An 18666-nucleotide genomic window follows, 5' to 3' on the forward strand; every position below is an offset into this window, starting at 1 on the left:
CCCTGCACTGCACAGGGGGTATGGAACTGCGTGTGGGGGGGATATTCTCCCCAAACCAGGAGCTGCTCAATGCTGGGGTGCTGTGAAGGCTCATGGGGGCCAAGGGTCTGAACCAAGCACCTGCCTATGGTCAGTGCTATTTTCAGCCGCTTCCTTGTGGCTCCAAGGCGTCCCTTTCCCTATGTGGGCCAAAAGCCCCCAGGGCAGTAAGGAGGCTGTGCTGTGCTGTAGCTGCCTGAATCTTTATTGAATAAAAGCTCTGGATACAGAGGACTTTCCCAGCTTGGGTGCTGCTCCCAGCTCTCTGGCCCTGCCAGGAGCATGACAGGGAACAGCCATGGGGCCACCGCAGCACAGTCCATCGAGCCCCACTCCATTGGGGCTGGAGAGGCAGCTGCTGCAGGAGAAGAGGAGCTGTGATTCTTTCCAGGGTCACTGCTCCACGAAGCCTGCTCCCTCCACTCTGTTGAGGATGGGTACCCACACAGGCGTTTGCTGAGAATTCTCCTGTGCTCGTACCGTTCTCTGCACTCCTCAGAGGGATGAACCAGGCCCCTGCAAGCTGCAAAACACCCCCTGGTGCCCGACAGGCCGTAACCTTGCCACCATTAGCCCCGTGGCACGGGGATTTGTGCGTGGATGGAAAGGAAGGAGGATGGAGCAGGACTCCCCAGCTCTCCCACTCCCTGTGCTGGGGACCGGCGGTGTCACCGGAGCTGCGATGTGCCCCAGAGCCACCACGGTCCATCTGGGATGAAGGAGCTGCAGAGCATCCGGGCCGGAGCACTCAGTGCTGGCTCCGCTTGCGGTACAGGTAGGCGTTGCTCACCTGGTTCATCACCACCAGGCTGGTGAGCACGGGACACAGCATGGCCAGGTACCAGGCGGCCCCTCGGGCGGCAGCAGTGAACCACAGTGAGCACATGCCCAGCATCAGGCTGGCACAGCCCAGCAGGTACCCCACCAGCCCGGCTGTGGCGTGGTACAGCCGCAGCTTGCCCGGCGGCCAGCAGCCCGCCAGCTTGGGGTAGAGCAGCAGCAGCCCTCCGAGGCTCTGCGCGGCAAAGTACAGCACGGTCAGCAGCCCGGTGCGGCCGTGCCAGGTGCGCAGGTGCCCGGTGCCGTGCAGGTGCTTGTTGTAGGCCACCAGCCCCAGCCCCAGCGCCGCGCACAGCACCGCCAGCGCCTGCAGCGCCCAGTGTGCCCGCGCCTTGGCCTTGCGGGACAGCCCGCGCAGCGGCGAGGCCTCCGGCGAGAACACGAGCAGCGCCTCGGTCATCAGCAGCGACACCTGCGGGCGGAGCGAGAGGGTCGGCGAAGCCCCCGGGCCCGGCCCCCGCCCCGCGGCCCGGGACTCACCGCCAGCGCCATCAGCAGCGGGTGCCAGGAGAACAGGCCTGCAAGGGAAGCGCCCGTCAGCGCTACCGCGCTACCGCCAGCCCGGCCTCCCGCCCGGCCCCGCCGCCCCGCACTCACTGGAGCCGGGCCGCGCCAGCACGGCCACCCCGGCGGGCAGCCCCAGCGCCGCGGCGTGCGCGGCCGCGCCGGCGGCGGCGCGCAGCGAACGGAAGAGCCGCGAGTCGCTTTCGGCCGTCAGCGCCATGCTGGCGCCGGGAAACGGGAGGGCGAAGCGCGCGCAGCGATTGGACGAGGGAGCCGCCGCTCGGCTCCGGCGGCCCCGCCCCGCCGTACTTCGCGTTCGCTGAGTGGTTGACAGGGTTGTCGCTCAAGGAGAGGGCCCCGCCCCCGAGGGGGCGGGGTGGAGGCGGGGTGCATGCGTGCTGTGGCCGGCCAGCTGCCGTACCGGGGCCGCCATGGGGGGCCGCATAGAGTGCGTGTTTTTCAGCGAGTTCCACCCCACGCTCGGGCCCAAAATTACCTACCAGGTGCGGGGAGGCGCGGCCTGAGGGTGGCTGCCGGCGGGGAGGAACGACGGGGATTGGGAACGGTACACGGGGGGTGGCGATGGGGGCGTAACTGTGCTGGATGGGCTCGGGTGCCGCGGGGAAACAGCGCCGGGGCTGCAGTGGTACCGGGGCAGCAGTGGTAGCAGTGGTAGCAGTGGTAGCAGTGGTAGCAGTGGTAGCAGTGGTAGCAGTGGTAGCAGTAGTGCCGGGGCCCGTCGGTTCTGCCTCCCGCAGTCCACCTCTCCTGCAGGTGCCCGAGGACTTCATCTCGCGGGAGCTGTTCGACACCGTGCAGGTGTATGTGATCACCAAGCCCGAGCTGCAGAACAAGCTTATCACTGTGTGAGTGCCGCTGTGAGGGAAGTGGGTGCCTGCCCGCAGCCCCAGCACTGGGCACAGCCCCTGTCCTCCCACAGCACTGCCATGGAGAAGAAGCTGATCGGCTGCCCGGTGTGCATCGAGCACAAGAAGTACAGCCGCAATGCCCTGCTCTTCAACCTCGGCTTCGTCTGTGATGCGCGAGCCAAGGCCTGTGCACTGGAGCCCATCGTCAAGAAGCTGGCTGGGTACCTCACCACACTGGAGGTGCGCCAGCCTCTGGCTGTGCTGAGTGGAGAGGGTCAGGGTGGGCAGTAGGGAAAGCTGCTGGACTGTGAGAGCGGTCAGACATTGCAACAGGCTTTCCAGAGGGCTGATTGGTGTCCCGCAGCCCGTCTGTGTTCATGAGGCATTTGGGCAATGCCCTCAGTTATGTGCTGTAGCTTGTGGTTATCCCTGAAGAGGTCAGATGCTTGGACTGAGTGGTCATGAAGGTCCCTGAAAGCTTCTTGCTTCTTGCTCCTCCCCCCCAGGAGGAGCTGGCACAATTTTCTCCCTTCTTTAGCTGGAAAGCGGTTTCATCTCTAATAAAGAGAGTAAACAGAAGCTGGTGCCTATTATGACCATCCTGCTGGAGGAGCTGAATGCTAAAGGAAAGTGCACCCTGCCCATAGGTAGGTACTGTGCATCAAGGGCAGAGTGGGGCTGGGGGGATGCTGCCCTGACACTTTGTCCTCACAGTCAGAGCCTGCCTGAGCCACCTTGGCTCAAAGGAATGGAGTTTTGGCCAGAAACTCCTCTGCTCATGTGGCTTCCAGATGTTCTGGGGCTACTGATGGCAAGCTCCAGAGGTGTCTCTTGGAACTGAAGTTCATCTTCCCTCCAGATGAGTCAAACACCATCCACCTGAAGGTGATTGAACAGCGGCCAGACCCCCCCATCGTGCAGGAGTACGATGTGCCTGTCTTCACCCAGAACAAGGATGACTTCTTCAACTCCCAGTGGGACCTCACCACACAGCAGGTGCGTGCAGAGAGGGTGCTTGGGATGGGAACTACCCCGGAGCTTCGCATGGTCCCCAGCGTAATTCAGTGTTTCCCACTTTGTGTTGGGACTGCAGATGACTCATTCGCCCAGTGTGCAGTGGCTTTTCACAGGCAGCAGGCTGCTGATATGGATTGCTCATTATTATGCTGTTTCACTCCCCACTTCCTCCTGCCTCCCCACTCTCAGATCCTGCCATACATTGATGGGTTTCGGCACGTTCAGAAGATTTCTGCTGAAGCAGATGTGGAGCTGAACTTGGTGCGCATTGCCGTGCAGAACCTCCTGTGAGTGCAGTCATGGTGGGGGCTGCCCAAGGCGGGGGACCTCTGCTCCTCTCACCTTTCCCCTTGCCCTGCAGGTACTATGGGGTCGTCACACTCGTCTCCATACTTCAGGTGAGCTGATGCCTGTGCTGTGGGGAGGCTGTACTGGGGGCACCCATCGATCCCCCAGAGCCATGGTGAAGCCAAGCCGCTTGTCACTTGCTCCTCAGTACTCCAACGTGTACTGCACCACACCAAAGGTCCAGGACGTGGTGGATGACAAGTGCCTCCAGGAGGAGTGCCTGTCCTATGTCACCAAGCCAGGTGTGCTACAGCTGTGCTAAGCTCCAAATGCTTGGGAATGTGCCCATGGGGGCTGACAGCAGCACATCCCCACAGGGCACAAGCGAGCCAGCCTCCGTGACGTCTTCCAGCTGTACTGCGGCCTCAGCCCCGGTACCACGGTGCGGGACCTCATCTCCCGCTACACCCTGCAGCTGCAGCGCGTGGATGAGAGGTGCGAGCCCTGGGTGGTGGGGGCAGATGCGGAATGCTGAGCCAGAGGAGCGGGGGCTGCCTTAGGGCTCAGTGTCACGCTCACCCCCAGGAGACTCATCCAGTTCGGGCTGATGAAGGGGCTCATCCGGCGGCTGCAGAAGTACCCAGTGAAGGTGGCACAGGACGAGCGTAGCCTTCCGGCCCGTCTCTACACAGGGTGCCACAGCTATGATGAGATCTGCTGCAAGACGGGTGAGTGAGCCACCCTACCTCGCCTCTGCGAGCTCCCAAACCGCGTGTGTTCGGAGCGTCCTGAACATGCGGTGGCGGAGATGCTTAGGCGTTAGGAGGGAGGGGGGGTGTGGCCCCCGGCGATCAGCACCCCCTTTTCACCCTAGGCATGAGTTACAAGGAGCTGGACGAGCGCCTGGAGAACGACCCGAACATCATCGTGTGCTGGAAGTGACGGAGCCGGCCCGGCCGGGGTGCGCGCCGCGTGTGTCCCCGCGTGCCCGCGTCCGGCTCCGCGCGTACCGCAGTCTGCTGGCACTCCTCCGCGCCTCCAGGGGGCGCCAGAGGCTCTAGCGCGCCTCAAAGGGAGTTCTGGAGACCCCTCTCACCAGCGGCGCCGCCGTAGCCATAGCGACGCCACCGACGCCATGGCCGCCGCGGAGCCGCTGTCGCCCGCCGAGGCCGAGGCGCTGGTGCGGGCCTTGCGTGGCACCGAGCTGCGGGACGCCGGCGGGAAAGGGTGCGGGAAGCGGGCCCCGCTCTAGGGCGGCCACGCAGGGCCTGAAGGGGAGAGGAGGGCGGGGGTATCGATTTGAGATGTCCCCCTCCTGAGGTGATGGGGGGCTTCAGCAGAGCATGGGGGTGAGGAGGGACGGGGCAGTGAGGGGAATGTTTGAGGATTCCCTCACAGGGAGTGGTGGGTTTGGGGATCACCAGAGGGCCTTGGAATGGGCAAGGAGGGGCCTCAGGTAGTGGGGCACCCGGAAGGTGTGGGGGGGTGTAGAGGATGAGGAGCTGACGTTTGAGGTATCTCCCATGGCGGGAGGTGGGGTCTCCTGGATGGGGTGCAAGGGGGTGTCGTGGCAGACCCAGAGGGCCCTGTGGATTGGAGGTGTAAATGTGAGGTTTTCTCTCATGTTGGGGGGTGGGAGGGGTGTTTTGTGGCCCCCTGAGTGTCTGTGTGGGACTGCGGGCTGAGGAGGGGCACTCAGGGTGACCTGGCTGTCTTGCAGGTGGCTTCGGCAGCATGAGTATGTGGAGAAGCTGAACATGCACGCCATCCTGAGTGCCTCTGCCGGCCAGGAGCAGCTCCTCATCGAGCTGCTCGTCAGCCACGCCAAGGTGAGCACAGGGGCAGCCGACTCTGCCAAGACCAGGCCCTGCTGCCCAGCCTCATCTCTTGGCTTCGTCCTGCTCAGGGGGAAACACACCGGTGGGCACCCTGCTTCTTCTTGGGCCGGGCTGCAGGAGCTGGGCTTCTCCCACCTGAGCAGTGAGGGTGCCCATGATTTGTCCTTCACAAACCTTGTGGCCCTGATATTTCTCACTGGGTTTCTTCTTTGTGACAAAGCCATGAACTGCGTCAGGAGGGACGGGGTGTGCTGCAGGTAGCGGGTGGGTGTGACAGAGAGCTTTGTGCCAGGCTCTCAGCCTCCAGCTGCATCTGATTTTGGAACAAATTGTCGATGGCGAAGAATCTGCTGGTGAAGATGTCGGACTGGTGGTTTGCCATTGTTGCTTTTCAAAAAACATTAAAAGCCAAGCTGTGGTATTCCTGCCTATTGTTCTCTGGTTCCTCCCTGGACAATGTTTGCCATGACCCTTCTGATTGCAGCTCTTTGTCCCGTACCTGGGAGGGCTCAGCCCCAGCATGGTCTGGGCTGCTCAGGGACATCTGGGGCCCTGTCTCTGCCCGGTCCTTGGTCTTCCCCTTCATAACACAAGCATCACTCTCTGCCTTTCTCTGCTCTCTGAGGCCAGAGACTCAGTAGAAAGCTGTTGATTTCAGATGCCTTCCTAACCAGGACAACTCCAAAATCTGCGTTATTGAACACAGGTGATAAAACTGCTGTTCTTCCTTCAAATGTGATTGTTGTATTGGGAAACAGCAGATTTGCCTGAGCCCTTTGCTGTCACAGCTTTCCTGCTTGTGCACTGCAATGGAGATGTGTTGCTCTTCACTTGCTGGTCACACAGCGTCTGTGAAGGGAAGGCTCGAAAACTGGTTGTATAAGAAAGTAAATTGGTCCTGTGCCACGTGCCTCAGGAACAGAACAGGCATGGGGTGCTGTGCACCAGCCTGGTCCTCTGCCTCACTTGGGCCTGAAAGCCTGTGCTCCTGTCCAGATTCCTGTTCTCATCGGAGAGCTGATCTCAGCGGAGCTCTGGAAGCACAAGGTCTTTCCCTTGCTGTGCCGGCTTGAGGATTTCCACCCACGCAGCACCTTCCCCATCTACGTGGTGGTGAGTGGAGGGGGCAGCAGGGACAGGAGCTGGGCATGCAGTGGGGCAGTCCTGGGGACCACAGAGGCACTGGGGCAGGCAGCGAGGGCTGGTGGCAGAGTGCTCAGCTGGTGCTCTGCCCTGTGATGGCCTCAGCCCTTTGTAGTGTTCCTCAGAAACCCATGTGGGTGCTTGGGTCACCCTGCCAGCTCTGAAATGTGGTGCTGGATATGCATTGTGACAGGAACAGGAATGAGAGAACTGCCCATCTCCTGGAGCTGCAGGAGAGCTGAGTAAACTGCAGAATCAGTTCATTGGCTGGAAGTGGGGCAGACACCTCTACCTTTATTGCATTGAAGTTCTCAGATTTGTGATTTTACCTCTCAGCAGGCTGAGATGCTGCTGTGGACAACAGGTTCTGTACCTGTTGGATAACTTCCCTGCAGGATTGTGCTTTGTCTGCTGAAGTCTAACACAGCCTTGGCGGTTTTGACAGACCCTGTTATGTCATTGCTGTTCCTGCAACCTGGAGCAGCTCCTCAGCGCCTGAAAAACCAGATGACAAGTACCCTGGATCTGCCTAATCTCACACCACCCTTCTTGGAGAGGCACCAAAGCTTTTTAGGGAGCACTGAAGTTTGAAGTTCCCATCCCTGCTCCCAGGTAGCAATGCCCCAGGGGTAACTGCCCCTCTTGGAGCACTGCTTTTCTTCAGTGTTTCTAACCACAGCTTAAGTGCCTCCAAGCTAAAAAGAATAAATAGTTCTTTTCTAACTTAGAGCAGCAGTCCCTTGGGCCACTCCTGTCAGGAGTGATTCAGGAGCTTTCCTTCTCTCTGGAAGGCTGCTACCCTGGAGCTAAGACAAATCTAACCCAAAGCTGAGGAGTTTTAGCCAATTTTCAATCAGATCAACATCTTGCTGGGGAAAGGTGGTGTTTTCCCTTGACAGCTGCATATCTGCAGCATTGCTGCAGGGCAACCTCATAGAATCTCAGACTCAGGACAAGCTGTCTATGCTGCCTTTTGGCCACAGCAGCTGCTTTGGAGGGAAAGAGCCCCACACTCCATTCCTACCCCCCACCAGCTGCCTCCTGCTGTTTTCCCCCCTCAGCTGCATCACGAAGCCTCCATCATCAACCTCCTGGAGACGGTGTTTTTTCACAAGGTAAGCAGCGTGTTCAAGCTCTCCTTAGCATAAAGACACGCAGGCTACAGGGGACTGACTGTGAATCTCTGAATGTCTTGTTATGGCCAAGGAGATCTGTGAGTCGGCAGAGGACAGCATTCTGGATTTAATCGATTACTGCCATCGAAAACTGACCCTGCTCGCAGCTCGAAGTGCCAGCGGACAGGCAGTGACCCAGCAGGAGCTCCGTCCCGAGGAGCTGCCCAGTCCTTCGTCCATGCAGGTGAGCAAAGTGCTGTGGCAGAGGCGGTGGGCAGCCTGCGGAGGCGCCGAGGGTCTGTCTTACAGAGAACACCTTGGCTGCAGCACCAGCACCTCCTGCCCTTCTTGTGGCAGCCCGGTGTTTGCAGTGCTCTGTGCTGAGCTCAGGCTGCCTGCTGCTCTCTCCACCTTGCAGCTGTGCTTCCTCCCTGTCTCATTGCAGTGCCAGCTTGAGGTTCCCTGCAAGACAGATTTTGAGCTGGGGGAACCCTGGAGAGCTGATAATAAGGCTAAGGAATGAATGCAGGGGGTTGGGCCATTTGCTGGAATGGTTGATTACATCTCCATGGAGCTTGTGAAACCACCTGAGCTCGGGCTGCCACTGTAGCCAGCCAGAGTTAACCATGAAAGTGATCCCTGCATCTATCTATGTATGATATAACTGGGAGTTGCCCTAATGCATTTCCAGCCTACTTCCTCAGTCCTCTAAGCAATTCCTCCTGTTAGTGCTGCTTTGCAGCAAGCCCCAGCTGTTCCTGCTCGGGTGTACCAGGGCAGCTGTGCTCATGTGTGCTGTGGGAGCTCATTTTGCTTCTCAGCACTGAATTTTTTCTCCCACAACTCTGCAGATCGTGAGGAGTGTCTGAAGAAGTGGACTTAAAGCAATAGCCTGCATACTTGGCAGTGCTTCCTTCTGCATCCATCCTTTGGTTTGCTGCCCAAGCACGTGTTCCTCTTCCAGAAAAGGGGAGGAAATGAAAGGTTCATGAGCACAATAGGGATTTTTTTTCCAGGAAATGTTTTCTCAGCTTGAGGCAGGGTGCTTTCAGTGTGTGCTTTGAGGTGACTTGGGGAAAAATGATCCTTTCAAGCTAGTAGGGCTCTGAAAAGCACTAGCTGCCCAAGGAGCCTGGCTTCCCACACTTCATCCCAGCCCCTCCTGACTTAACATACAGTGATTCCATATTAAAAAGCAGCTTCTGCCCTCTCCTGTACTGCGTCCTTTATGGCTGTGTGCTGTGGTGGCCACGGAGCAGCCCAAAGCATGGACAGTCCCTGTGTTATGGTGGCAGAGATGAGGTCCAGCTGCCAGCAGGAGCCATAGAGAAGCAGGGCTCCTTCATGCAGCCTCATGCGTGCTCCCGCATGGGGCACTGGCGTGGGGAAAGCAGGGAGAAGTCACTGCAGGAATTTAGAAGGAAGTTGTTGCATGGGTATTTTATAGGAACACAAATGGCTTAAGATGGGAGCTGCTGGGCTCAGCTCTGCATGCACAGCCGTGAGCCGATGAGCTTGTCTGGACTGGAGAGGAGGAGCAGGCCTCACACAGGGCGTGTGGAGGACAGAAGCTGTGCACACACTGCCCAGAGGCCAAATGGCCTAGCTGGGGGGCTGGCATAACACTGGGAGGGATTTTGCCTGGCCGTAAGCTGGAGAGGAGAGGCAGAGCCAGAGAGGCAGGTCAAGAATTGCTGCTGTGCCATGGCCAAGTTTCTCCTCCTTCTATTGGTCATACAGATTCCCCCTCCCACAACCTCACCTGTCTGCAGGGCCACAAGGCAATGCCAGAGAAGATGCCTGTAAGGGACAGGGGCAGGAGGGATGCACTAGAGCAGGCTGCAGGCACTGCTGTCCCTGCTCTGGCAAACAGGCAGTGCTGCTGCAGTCCAGATGAGGACTGGAGTTTGTTTTGCAGGGGTTTGGTTTCCTCCCCAATCTGTGGTCGCTGATGTGCAGCCAACGAGCTGCCTCTCTGTTGCTCTTGGGAAACAGGGCCTGAACTCCCAACTGTGCTTCTCCCCTCCACAGGAGCTGCAGAAGCAGGCGGAGATGATGGAGTTTGAGATTTCACTAAAAGCGCTGTCCGTGCTGCGGTTCATCACTGACCAGGTGGGCAGGTAGGTGCCCAGGCATGGCAGAGAATGGGCCCCGAGTGCTGTTTGAGACTCCTGTGGATTCTCAGCCCAGCTCTGCTCCCGGACCCCTCCTGCAGCTGGCTGCAGCAGCAGTGGCACTGTCCCGAGGGCAAACACAGCAGCACTCCACCCTACTCTGTGGCACTCGGTGGGAAATGGAGCTGCTCTTACCGTCACTGTTTTTCTCCCATCTCTCCCAGTTGCCTCAGGGAGAGCTTGTATCCGTTTTGGTCTTTGCTTGGGAGCGCCATCTCTCCTTTCTGTTAAATCTCCAGTTTGCCCCTGAGCGCGCTGACACGGATGCTGAACACCCACAACCTGCCCTGCCTCCTCGTGGAGCTGGTGGAGCACTGCCCGTGGAGCTGCCGTGAAGCAGGTATGGGTCGTGCCCTGTGCAGCCTTGCTGGGACCTGCACCTACTGGTAGCTCTTCTGCAGGAGCCCTGGCAGCCCCACTCCTCTGCACCCAGGTGCATCCCCCCCTTCCTCCTTGCATCCCTCTGAGCAGCAGTGCGGTGGAAAATGGCACAATCCACTGCAGGCCTATGAGGGGAAAGCATCTCAGCAGGAGTTCACAGTATAGGTAAGGGAGGAAGAGATGCTGGGAAGCACATGGCTCCATGCGTGCTGAGGAGCCCAGCTGGACGTGGGAACTTTCCTTCCTCCAGCCAGGAAATGCATCCCTTCTCTCTGCATGCATGCTCGGAGCATCAGAGGGAACTTTGATCCAAGGTCCTGAGGGAGGGACTGGAAAGAAACCAGAATGCAAAGGCATTTCCAGGCTGTGCAGATGCAGGGTTACGTCCTCCTCCGTTCCCTGGGGCAGCGCATTAGCTTGTTCTGGAACTTCTGTTATAGTTGTGCTACTTCTGGCTTTCACTGGCAGAAGTACCTCAGGAAGAGTGGGTTCTGGCCGTGCTGACGTTCCAAAACATGCCTCTGCAGCAGCTCTGCTGCTATGGTGTGCGTTCCCCCACCATCTACCAGTGTTCTTCAGTCTTAGCCAGTACAGAGAGTGACAGGGATCTTTCAGTTCCTGCCACAACCATATCACTTTAAGATGTGTTCTTAATGCTTTCTGTGCTCTCTAAAATACTGTCCTTGCACCAAGCAGGCACCCTGCTGTGTCACTGGGCAGGCAGAAACAGAGGGGTTTGCCTGAGCCTGGGTGAGGAAGCGAATGAAAGGCAGCATGCAACCCCAGAGCCCTGTTTCCTGCGGCAGCTCTGTCTCTCCCTGGAGCCCTGTGTTCTTTTGTCCCTCAGGCAAGTTCAAGAAGTTTGAGAATGGCACATGGCATGTGGTGCCCCCTGAAGACCAGATGAAAATGACTAAGCTTGATGGGCAGGTGTGGCTCGCCCTCCTCAACCTCCTGCTCAGCCCGGAATGCCAGCACAAATACCACTTTGATGGCTTCAATAAGAGCCAGCTCCTTAAGGTAGGCTTCCTGGAGGATAGTGGTGTGAGAGCAGCAGTGCAGTGCTTGGGACTCCCGGGGGTTGCTTTGCCAGTGCCCCACAGTCCCTGCTCATGCTGTGCTGCTTGCCCTGTGCACATGCAGAGCCCTCGAGTCTCATTACCCTGCTCCGGCTCCCTTGTCCTGACCTCTCTCTGTTTGCTCTTTCCCTGCATGGCTGCAGCTCCGTGCATTCCTGACAGACGTCCTCCTGGACCAGCTGCCCAACCTGGTGGAGATGCAGAGATTTCTGAGCCACCTGGCAGTGACAGAGCCAGCTCCTCCAAAGAAGGATCTTGTTCTGGAGCAGGCATGTGGTGACTTCTTTCATCTCTCCTGCTGATCTCTTTTAAGCCTGGTCACTCCCTACCCCTTTTTCCTTCAGCCAAGCCCTGCTCTGGAGAAGCTGTGCCCCAGAATAGCAGCCAAGCACCCATTCCACTGTGACACCCTCACTGCTGGAAACTGTTTGCAAAGAGAGGGCAGATCACTGCCCCAGCTCAACTGCTGGCATGTCAGTGGGCAGGGGCAGGACACTGGAAACCTCATCCAGGCTGCTACTCTTCTCTGCATCTCTGCCTTTGGGCTTGCGTGGCTTCTGCCTGCGCCAAGGACAGGCAGGGGGAGCCAGCTGGAGGCACTCACACAGACTCCACTCTCTACCCAGCAAGAGTGAACTCACTCCTTGTCACGAAGCCAAATGGAGAAAAGTTATTTTTCCATTTGACTTCTCTCAAAGCAGCCTCCTCCCCTTCCAGGCTTGGCTATTTTTGCTTGGCATGGGCCATCAGCGCTGTTTGAAGCAGCATCCTCCTCCCCACGTGCTGCTCTTGGCTGGTGCTTTCCCTTTCACAGCAACAAGCCCTTCCCTTGGTGATCGTATTTGGGGAAGTGATGGGTGGAAAAATCTGCTCAGACGAACGGCTGCAGAGCACTGGGTTCATGCTGCTGCCGCAGCCCCAGCTGGCAGAGCATGAGGATGGTGGGTCTGCCTGGGAGCTGGGTTTTGCCTATTTCACCTAATGCTCACTGCCTTGTTGGACGAGTGGCTCTGTTCCCTGTGTACCCACAGGCACGTGCTGCACTGCTCTGCTCCCTGTGCCCCAGGCTAGCTGCCCTCCTGTCCCTGCCTGCTCTGGCTGCCATCTCCCACTCTGCCTCTCCCACCAGGTGCCTGTCATCTGGGACCACATCCTCAAGAAGAACACGGGCAAGTGGGAGGCCATCGCCAAGCACCAGGTGAAGCACGCCTTCAGCCCCACCGAGGAAGAGCTGAAGCTGCAGGCACGCAGGTGAGGCCCCGCTCCGTGCCTTTGTCACCAGGTCCCAGGGAGCTGTGGCAGCGTGCTGCTCGCTGCCCCTTCCTTGTGCACAGTCCCCCCTCCCGTCCCGCTGCAGGTGGGCGCAGACATACAGCCTGGACGTGCTGGAGGCCCTCGCCCCCGACAAACCCCGGTGCCGGGTGTGCGGTGTGGAGGCGGCCAAGCGGTGCTCTCGCTGCAGGAATGAGTGGTACTGCACACGGTGAGGGACCTGCAGCTCCCCCTGCCCGTTCTCTGAGCCTTACAGCAGCTTGATGAGCCCAGGGACGGGGTGCATCCCCCGGGCTCTGCAGAGAGGGCACGGCCCTGATGCACGGCTCCCCCCGCAGGGCATGCCAGGTCCAGCACTGGCAGAAGCACCGCACCGCCTGCGACCTGCTGGCCCGGGCGTCGGGCAGTGCAGGTACTCTGTGAGCAGGGCAGGGTCTGACCTGCAGCACAGCAAGGCCCGGTTCTCCTTGGAGAAAAGCCCTGTAGCAGCATGCAGGCAGGCTCACAGCCCTTCTCCCCGGTAGCCTCATGGGGCTCAGCCTCCCTGTCACCACCCCCCGTCCTACTGCACGCTGCAGGAGCTCGGCTCCCCCTCTTGTCTCCTCTTTGAAGACAATAAACCACTTCCTTCCCTCCCTCACACCCAGGGAGAGGTTTGTGTGTGTTGCTTTTTACCCTGTGCGACAACAGGAAGCTTGGAGAACTTGAAAAAAGAGCGACCAAAGGTTGGAAACAGGGATCAAAATGGCCAAACTTGCCAACGTTGAGGCATGGGCTCACTCTTGCTTCAAGCTCCTCGAGGCAGCGGGACGAGAAGGGCTCAGCATCACCTCCCACTGTTAGAGCAGTGGGGGGTGTTGAGGGGGGCAGAGGATGTGGTTAGCGGGGAGCTGAGCGAGCAGGCGTGCTCCTGGGGCTTTGTTAGCTGCCCCTGTAGGGTCCAGAGCTGAGTGCAGAAAGGAATCGTAGAATACCCCAGCTAGAGGAGACCTGATGGCATCACCAAGTCCAGTGCCCGGCCCCACACTGCATCGCCCAAATATTAACGTCTGTGAGCAGTGTCCAAATGCCCCTTGAGCTCCAGCAGCTCAGGGCTGTGAGCACTTCTGTAGGGGGAAAAAGAATAGCCTGGGAAGGATTTTTTTGATGCTTCCCCCTCTGCTTTCATCTGAAGGGACTTCAGCACTGAGGCTCAATCCCCTGTGTATTGTGTGGTCCCAGGGTACCCGGGAGGATGCCGGTGGAGTTACAGGAGCACTGGAGCAGTGGGCTCGGGGCAGGCAGGCTCCCCATGGTGCAGTCCCCGTGCCTGCGGAGCTGGGAGCTCGGCTTTGCCTCTCCCCCTGCGCTCTGAATAGCGGCGGTGGAGGCGGCAGCAGCCGGGCCTTTGCGTTTTCTGGTGGAGCCGGCCAGGAGGACGGGGCCGTTCGCAGCCGGCCGGGCCCCGCGGTGCTCGTTTCCGTGGGGCGGTGTGGGGCGGAAAGGACCCGTCTGCCCCCGCACGGAGCTCGGGGCTGACCGCAGCCGTTCCAGGGCAGCCCTCGGCGGGGAAACTGAGGCGCGGAGCGGGGCTGCCCCGGGCTGCGGGGAACGGGGCCGGCCCGTACCCCCCCCCATCCCCCTCACTCCCCGTCCCCGCCTCCAGCCCGCCCCGGCGGGCGCAGCCAGCGGAGCCGCCGCCGCTCCATCGGCCCTCGCCGGGGCTCTGCCTCAGTTTCCCCCGCGGGGCGGCCGCTCCCGGCCCTGCCCCCGCCCCGCCGCGCAGCGCAGCGCCCCGGGCCATGGAGCTGATCGAGCTGCGGGAGCTGCAGCCCGAGCCGCGGCCGGGCCGGGGCCGCCTGGAGCGAACCAACGCGCTGCGCATCAGCCCGGCCCGCCGGCACGGCCCCGGAGCGCGGCCCGAGCCCAGGCCGGCGGCAGCACCGAGCACAGGGCATCGCTTCGAGCCCCGGCGCCGCGGGCTCCACACTTGGTGCGACCTCTGCGGGGACTTCGTCTGGGGAGGCGGTAGGAAGAGCCTCCAGTGCCGCCGTGAGTACCGCTCCCTGCGCTGCCGGGCAGGCGTCCCGGAGCCGAGCATCCCCCCGGGCACTGGGCATCTTCCCTGGACGCTGGATGTCCCGGCGCCGAGCATCCCGATACCATGTATCTCCCTGGGTACTGGCTGTTCTGGGATTGGGTATCCTGGTACCACGCATCCCCCTGGGTGCTGGGCATCCCAGTACCGAGCATTTCCCCAGGCACCAAGCATCCCAGTACCCAGTATAGGGCATCCCCCTCCTGGCTCCAGGCATCAGGTATCCTGGTATCAGACCCCACCACTCCGAGCATGGGGCACCCCAGTACTAGGTTAATACTACAAAGCACGGGCATTCTAATAGGAAACATCCCCTTGGGTACCAGGTGTCCCAGTGCTGAGCCTCCTGGCACCAGACATCCCCACCGAGCATCCTGGTAGCAGCCAGGGTGTGAGCACCTGGCATCAACCATTCCCTGAAGCTCTGAGCACCCCAGTACTGAGCATCTCTGCCCAGGGCACCCGCACTGGGTACCAAGCATCCCAGGCACTGGGCTCCTCAGTGCTGAGTACTGCCACCAAAATGAACACTGCAGCCCCAGTACTGGACATCCACCCAGGGCACGGGCATCCTAGTACTGAGCATCCTGGTCCTTGGAACCTGGTACTGAGCATTCCTACTGGGCATCCTGGTACCAAGCATTCCAGTACCAACCATCCCAGTACTGAGCACCCGGTACCATCTCCCTTGGCATGGGTATCTTGGTATCAAGGATACCCCTGGCTCAACCACCAGGCATCCCATCGCTGGGTGCCCCCACTGTGTAACCCAGGGGACACGAGCACCTTACTACTGCCCAGCAGCACCAAATGCCATGCGGGTGCTGGCCCCGGGTGCCTTGGTGCAGTGTGGGCAGGTGGCACGGGCGGTGCACAGGGTGTGGTGGGGCCGTTGTGCCCACGGTGCCCTCTGCCCCCAGACTGCAGCTTCACCTGCCACTACCGCTGCCGGGCCCTCGTGCGGCTGGACTGCAGCGGCCCCCCAGGCACTGGGGATGAGGACGATGGCAGCGAGCAGGAGCTGGAAAAGGACACGAATGTGGTATGGGACCACGGGGATGGAGGGAGTGGGGTGGACACGGCGGGAGAGGGGAAAGCCCAGGCTGGGCCGTGCCAAGCCAAGGCGCACCGTGCCATGCCAAGAGACGCCATGCAATGCCACGCTACAGCACACTGTGCCATGCCACACTATGCACTGCTGTGCCACACTGTGCCGTGCTGAGCTATGCTGTGCCGAGCTATGCCGTGCCGTGCCATGCTATGCCATGCCGTGCCACGCCGAGCTATGCCGTGCTGTGCCGAGCTATGCCGTGACGTGCCATGCTATTCCTTGCCGACCTATGCCGTGCCGAGCTATGCCGTGCTGTGCCGAGCTATGCCGTGCCGTGCCATGCTATTCCATGCCGACCTATGCCGTGCCGAGCTATGCCGTGCTGTGTCGTGCTATGCCATGCCGTGCCGAGCTATGCCGTGCCGTGCCACGCGACGCCATGCTGTGCCCGCGGCAGTCCCGGGGCCGGGACCGCAGGGAGCGTGGCCTGGGTGAAATCACCGCCGGAAACGGGGCCGCACCGCCCCCGGCCCGCGTCAGGCCAACGGCCGCGGCGGGGCGGAGCCGAGCTGAGCCGAGCCGGGCTACGGGAGAGCGGGAGAGCGCGGAGCCGGGCGGGGACTGCGCAAGGCATCGGGCCGAGCCGGGACCGAAAGCGGGACCGGAAAGCGGGACCGAATCGAGCCGGGACCTGAACCGAAGAACGGCGCCGAGCCGGGCGAAGCGCTCGGAGCGCAGCGGGGCCGTGCTGAGCCGAGCCGGAGCGAGCGGGCTGGCGCGGGGCCGGGCGTGCCCCTGTGCCCGGGCCGGGGCTGCCGCAGCCGTGGCCGGGGTGGGGGGCGGCGGCAGCGGCGGCGGCGGCGGGGCGGAGGCCGGCGGCTGCGGGGCGGCGGCGCTGGCGCTGCGCTGGGGCGGCGCGGGGGGCTCGGGGGGCAGCGCGGCCAGCAGCGGCTACTGCAGCCAGGAGGACTCCGACTCCGAGCCCGAGCTCTTCTACACCGCCCGCACCTCTTTCGGCCGCCGCCCGCGTCGTCGCCAGGTCGGTCCCGGGCCGGCCGTGACGTCGTGGAGCTGACGTCATGCGAGGGGCACGGGGTGGTTTTTTGGGTGGGAGGAGTTCGGGGGTACTTCTGCATGAGGGCATGCGTGGGAGCGAGCATGGCTTGCTATTGGGGCAAGCGCGGGGGGAGAGCGTGCCTTGCTGGGAGCGAGCTGTCCCCATCCCCAGGCGGGTCCAGCAGCCCCCCGGCCCGGCTGCTCCCAGCTCCACAGCACCGTGAGGACACGTGTGGCTGTGCGGTCCCACGTAAATAGTTATTAACAGATCCGGGCGGGCTGCCTCGAAGCCTAGGGCATCCCCGCGGGGCACCCAGCCTGCCCCGGTGCCGGGCTGGCGGCTGCCTCGGGGACACCGCTGTGAACTGGGGACTGTCCCGGCTGGGAGGAACGTGGGTTGGCATCGCCATCTGTCACCCCACGGCCCTGGGGTGCCCATCCCAGCTTTGGGGACGGGGACGAGGCCATGGAGGTGGCTTGGCACCGGGCAACGTGACCCTGCACAGCCCGCGCTCAGCACAGACGCTGCCCTGCAGGATGAGCCCAGCAGCTGGGAGACGGCGGAGCTGGACCCGGCGCAGGTGGAGCAGCGCATCAAGGAGTACAACAGCCAGATCAACAGCAACCTCTTCATGAGCCTGGTATGAGGATGGGGAGGGACAGAGGGGACCACAGCCCCGGCCCCGCTCACCGCCCCGCCGTCTCTCCGTGGCAGAACAAGGATGGCTCCTACACTGGCTTCATCAAGGTGCAGCTGAAGCTGGCGCGCCCCGTCTCTGTGCCAGCTGCCAAGCGGGGCCCTGGGGGGCGGTCAGGGCAGCGCACGGCGGGCGTGAAGCGCCGCACATCCTTTTACCTGCCCCGCGGCACCGTCAAACACCTGCACGTGCTCTCGCACACCCGCGCCAGCGAGGTGATCAGCGCGCTGCTCCGCAAGTTCACCGTGGTGGACGACCCCCGCAAGTTCGCCCTCTTCGAGAGGTCCGAGAAGGATGAGCAAGGTAGAGCCGGGGTGGTGGCATCCCCATAGCGGCAGCGTCCCCGTAGCGCTGGTTGTCCCCCATGGCGGTGGAGTTCCCAGCAGCCCCCCCCTCCCCGTGGCAGTGATGGCCCCATCGCGGCAGCATCCGCTGCGTTCCCTACGGTCAAGGTCCGCGTGGCCGCGGCGCTGCCCCCCATTGCAGCAACGTCCCCGTAGCGGCGGCGCCCCAATGGCCGTCGCGCATCGCTCTAGCAGCGGTGTCCCCGATGGCGGAGGCATCCCGCGGTGGCAGCATCTCCCCAGCGTTTTCGTCCCCCACGGTGGCGGAGTCCCCGGGGCGGCAGCCCCTTCCGGCAGCCGCGTCCCCACCCGCGGCGATGCCATCCCGGTGCCACGTCTGCCCGCAGTGTACCTGCGCAAGCTGGCGGACGAGGAGCAGCCGCTGCGACTGCGGCTGCTGGCAGGACCCAGCGAGAAGGCGCTGAGCTTCGTCCTGAAGGAGAACGAGAGCGGCGAGGTGAACGTGAGTGTGGCGGGGGAGGCGCGGTGCCGCGCGGCGGTTCCGTGCGGGCGGTGCGACGTAGCAGCGCTGTGTCTCCGCAGTGGGACGCCTTCTCCCTGCCCGAGCTGCACAATTTCCTGCGCATCCTGCAGCGCGAGGAGGACGAGCAGCTGCGCCGCGTCCGCCACCGCTACGCCCGCTGCCGTCGGGAGCTGCAAGCCGCGCTGGCTGCCCACACGCCGGGCTGAAGCCAACCGCACCGGCACGGCCGCCCGCCGGCGGGGGGACGTCGCCGGGAGCGCGGGGCGGCGCGGGGCGTCGCGCTCCGATCAATAAAGCTCTGGGAGAAGAGGCGAGGCGTGCCCGTGCCTGTGTCTGCGCCGCGTCGTCGGCCCGGGACTCGAACCGGCGGTCTCCCGGTTCTCGCCGCGAGGTGCCA

The 18666-nt window shown here is 61.8% G+C and overlaps 3 protein-coding genes across 14 annotated transcripts; 2 read left to right on the plus strand and 1 right to left on the minus strand.

Annotated features, from left to right (window-relative positions):
- Window positions 1–223: 223 nt before the first annotated feature.
- Window positions 224–1608, minus strand: LOC128078528 (transmembrane reductase CYB561D2). Its single transcript, XM_052678808.1, has 3 exons — window positions 1477–1608; window positions 1360–1397; window positions 224–1291 (listed from the first exon to the last, which is right to left on the minus strand). The coding sequence occupies exons 1-3, from the start codon at window positions 1601–1603 to the stop codon at window positions 788–790; spliced, it is 669 nt and encodes a 222-aa protein (XP_052534768.1). The 5' UTR covers window positions 1604–1608; the 3' UTR covers window positions 224–787.
- A 147-nt stretch (window positions 1609–1755) lies between these two features.
- NPRL2 (NPR2 like, GATOR1 complex subunit) lies at window positions 1756–13199 on the plus strand. Of its 11 annotated transcripts, none has more exons than XM_052678772.1 (12): window positions 1756–1886; window positions 2158–2249; window positions 2324–2492; window positions 2791–2899; window positions 3112–3248; window positions 3459–3556; window positions 3631–3667; window positions 3766–3859; window positions 3935–4052; window positions 4143–4285; window positions 4432–4518; window positions 5278–5816. In XM_052678772.1, the coding sequence occupies exons 1-11, from the start codon at window positions 1815–1817 to the stop codon at window positions 4497–4499; spliced, it is 1137 nt and encodes a 378-aa protein (XP_052534732.1). In that variant the 5' UTR covers window positions 1756–1814; the 3' UTR covers window positions 4500–4518; window positions 5278–5816. The 11 variants fall into 11 exon arrangements, 9 of the variants coding, with proteins under 9 accessions (XP_052534732.1, XP_052534730.1, XP_052534731.1 ...); XR_008205680.1 differs by lacking the exon at window positions 1756–1886 and having other exon boundaries at window positions 1972–2249; window positions 5278–5386; window positions 5464–5816; XR_008205681.1 differs by lacking the exon at window positions 1756–1886 and having other exon boundaries at window positions 1972–2249; window positions 5278–5386; window positions 5616–5816.
- A 1031-nt stretch (window positions 13200–14230) lies between these two features.
- RASSF1 (Ras association domain family member 1) lies at window positions 14231–18550 on the plus strand. Of its 2 annotated transcripts, XM_052678761.1 has the most exons (6): window positions 14231–14590; window positions 15557–15678; window positions 17280–17384; window positions 17459–17744; window positions 18133–18248; window positions 18329–18550. In XM_052678761.1, exons 1-6 carry the CDS (start codon window positions 14341–14343, stop codon window positions 18473–18475), a joined length of 1026 nt encoding a protein of 341 aa, XP_052534721.1. In that variant the 5' UTR covers window positions 14231–14340; the 3' UTR covers window positions 18476–18550. The 2 variants fall into 2 exon arrangements, with proteins under 2 accessions (XP_052534721.1, XP_052534722.1); XM_052678762.1 differs by lacking the exon at window positions 14231–14590 and having other exon boundaries at window positions 14942–15678; window positions 18329–18546.
- Window positions 18551–18666: the final 116 nt, after the last annotated feature.

This window comes from Tympanuchus pallidicinctus, unplaced genomic scaffold, assembly GCF_026119805.1.
Source record: "Tympanuchus pallidicinctus isolate F22 unplaced genomic scaffold, pur_lepc_1.0 scaffold17, whole genome shotgun sequence".
In the NCBI taxonomy this organism is placed as follows: domain Eukaryota; kingdom Metazoa; phylum Chordata; class Aves; order Galliformes; family Phasianidae; genus Tympanuchus; species Tympanuchus pallidicinctus.

Excerpts from the sequence above, each read along its gene's own strand:
- LOC128078528 (XM_052678808.1), bottom strand. The coding sequence starts at position 1,603 with ATGGCGCTGACGGCCGAAAGCGACTCGCGGCTCTTCCGTTCGCTGCGC. Across the intron at positions 1,398-1,476 it reads GCTGGCGCGGCCCGGCTCCA|GCCTGTTCTCCTGGCACCCG; the intron begins GTGAGTGCGGGG and ends CTTCCCTTGCAG. Across the intron at positions 1,292-1,359 it reads CGCTGCTGATGGCGCTGGCG|GTGTCGCTGCTGATGACCGA; the intron begins GTGAGTCCCGGG and ends CTCCGCCCGCAG.
- NPRL2 (XM_052678764.1), top strand. The coding sequence starts at position 4,693 with ATGGCCGCCGCGGAGCCGCTGTCGCCCGCCGAGGCCGAGGCGCTGGTG. Across the intron at positions 5,387-6,391 it reads TGCTCGTCAGCCACGCCAAG|ATTCCTGTTCTCATCGGAGA; the intron begins GTGAGCACAGGG and ends GCTCCTGTCCAG. Across the intron at positions 12,771-12,897 it reads AATGAGTGGTACTGCACACG|GGCATGCCAGGTCCAGCACT; the intron begins GTGAGGGACCTG and ends CTCCCCCCGCAG.
- RASSF1 (XM_052678762.1), top strand. The coding sequence starts at position 15,160 with ATGAACACTGCAGCCCCAGTACTGGACATCCACCCAGGGCACGGGCAT. Across the intron at positions 17,385-17,458 it reads GCAACCTCTTCATGAGCCTG|AACAAGGATGGCTCCTACAC; the intron begins GTATGAGGATGG and ends TCTCCGTGGCAG. Across the intron at positions 17,745-18,132 it reads GTCCGAGAAGGATGAGCAAG|TGTACCTGCGCAAGCTGGCG; the intron begins GTAGAGCCGGGG and ends GTCTGCCCGCAG.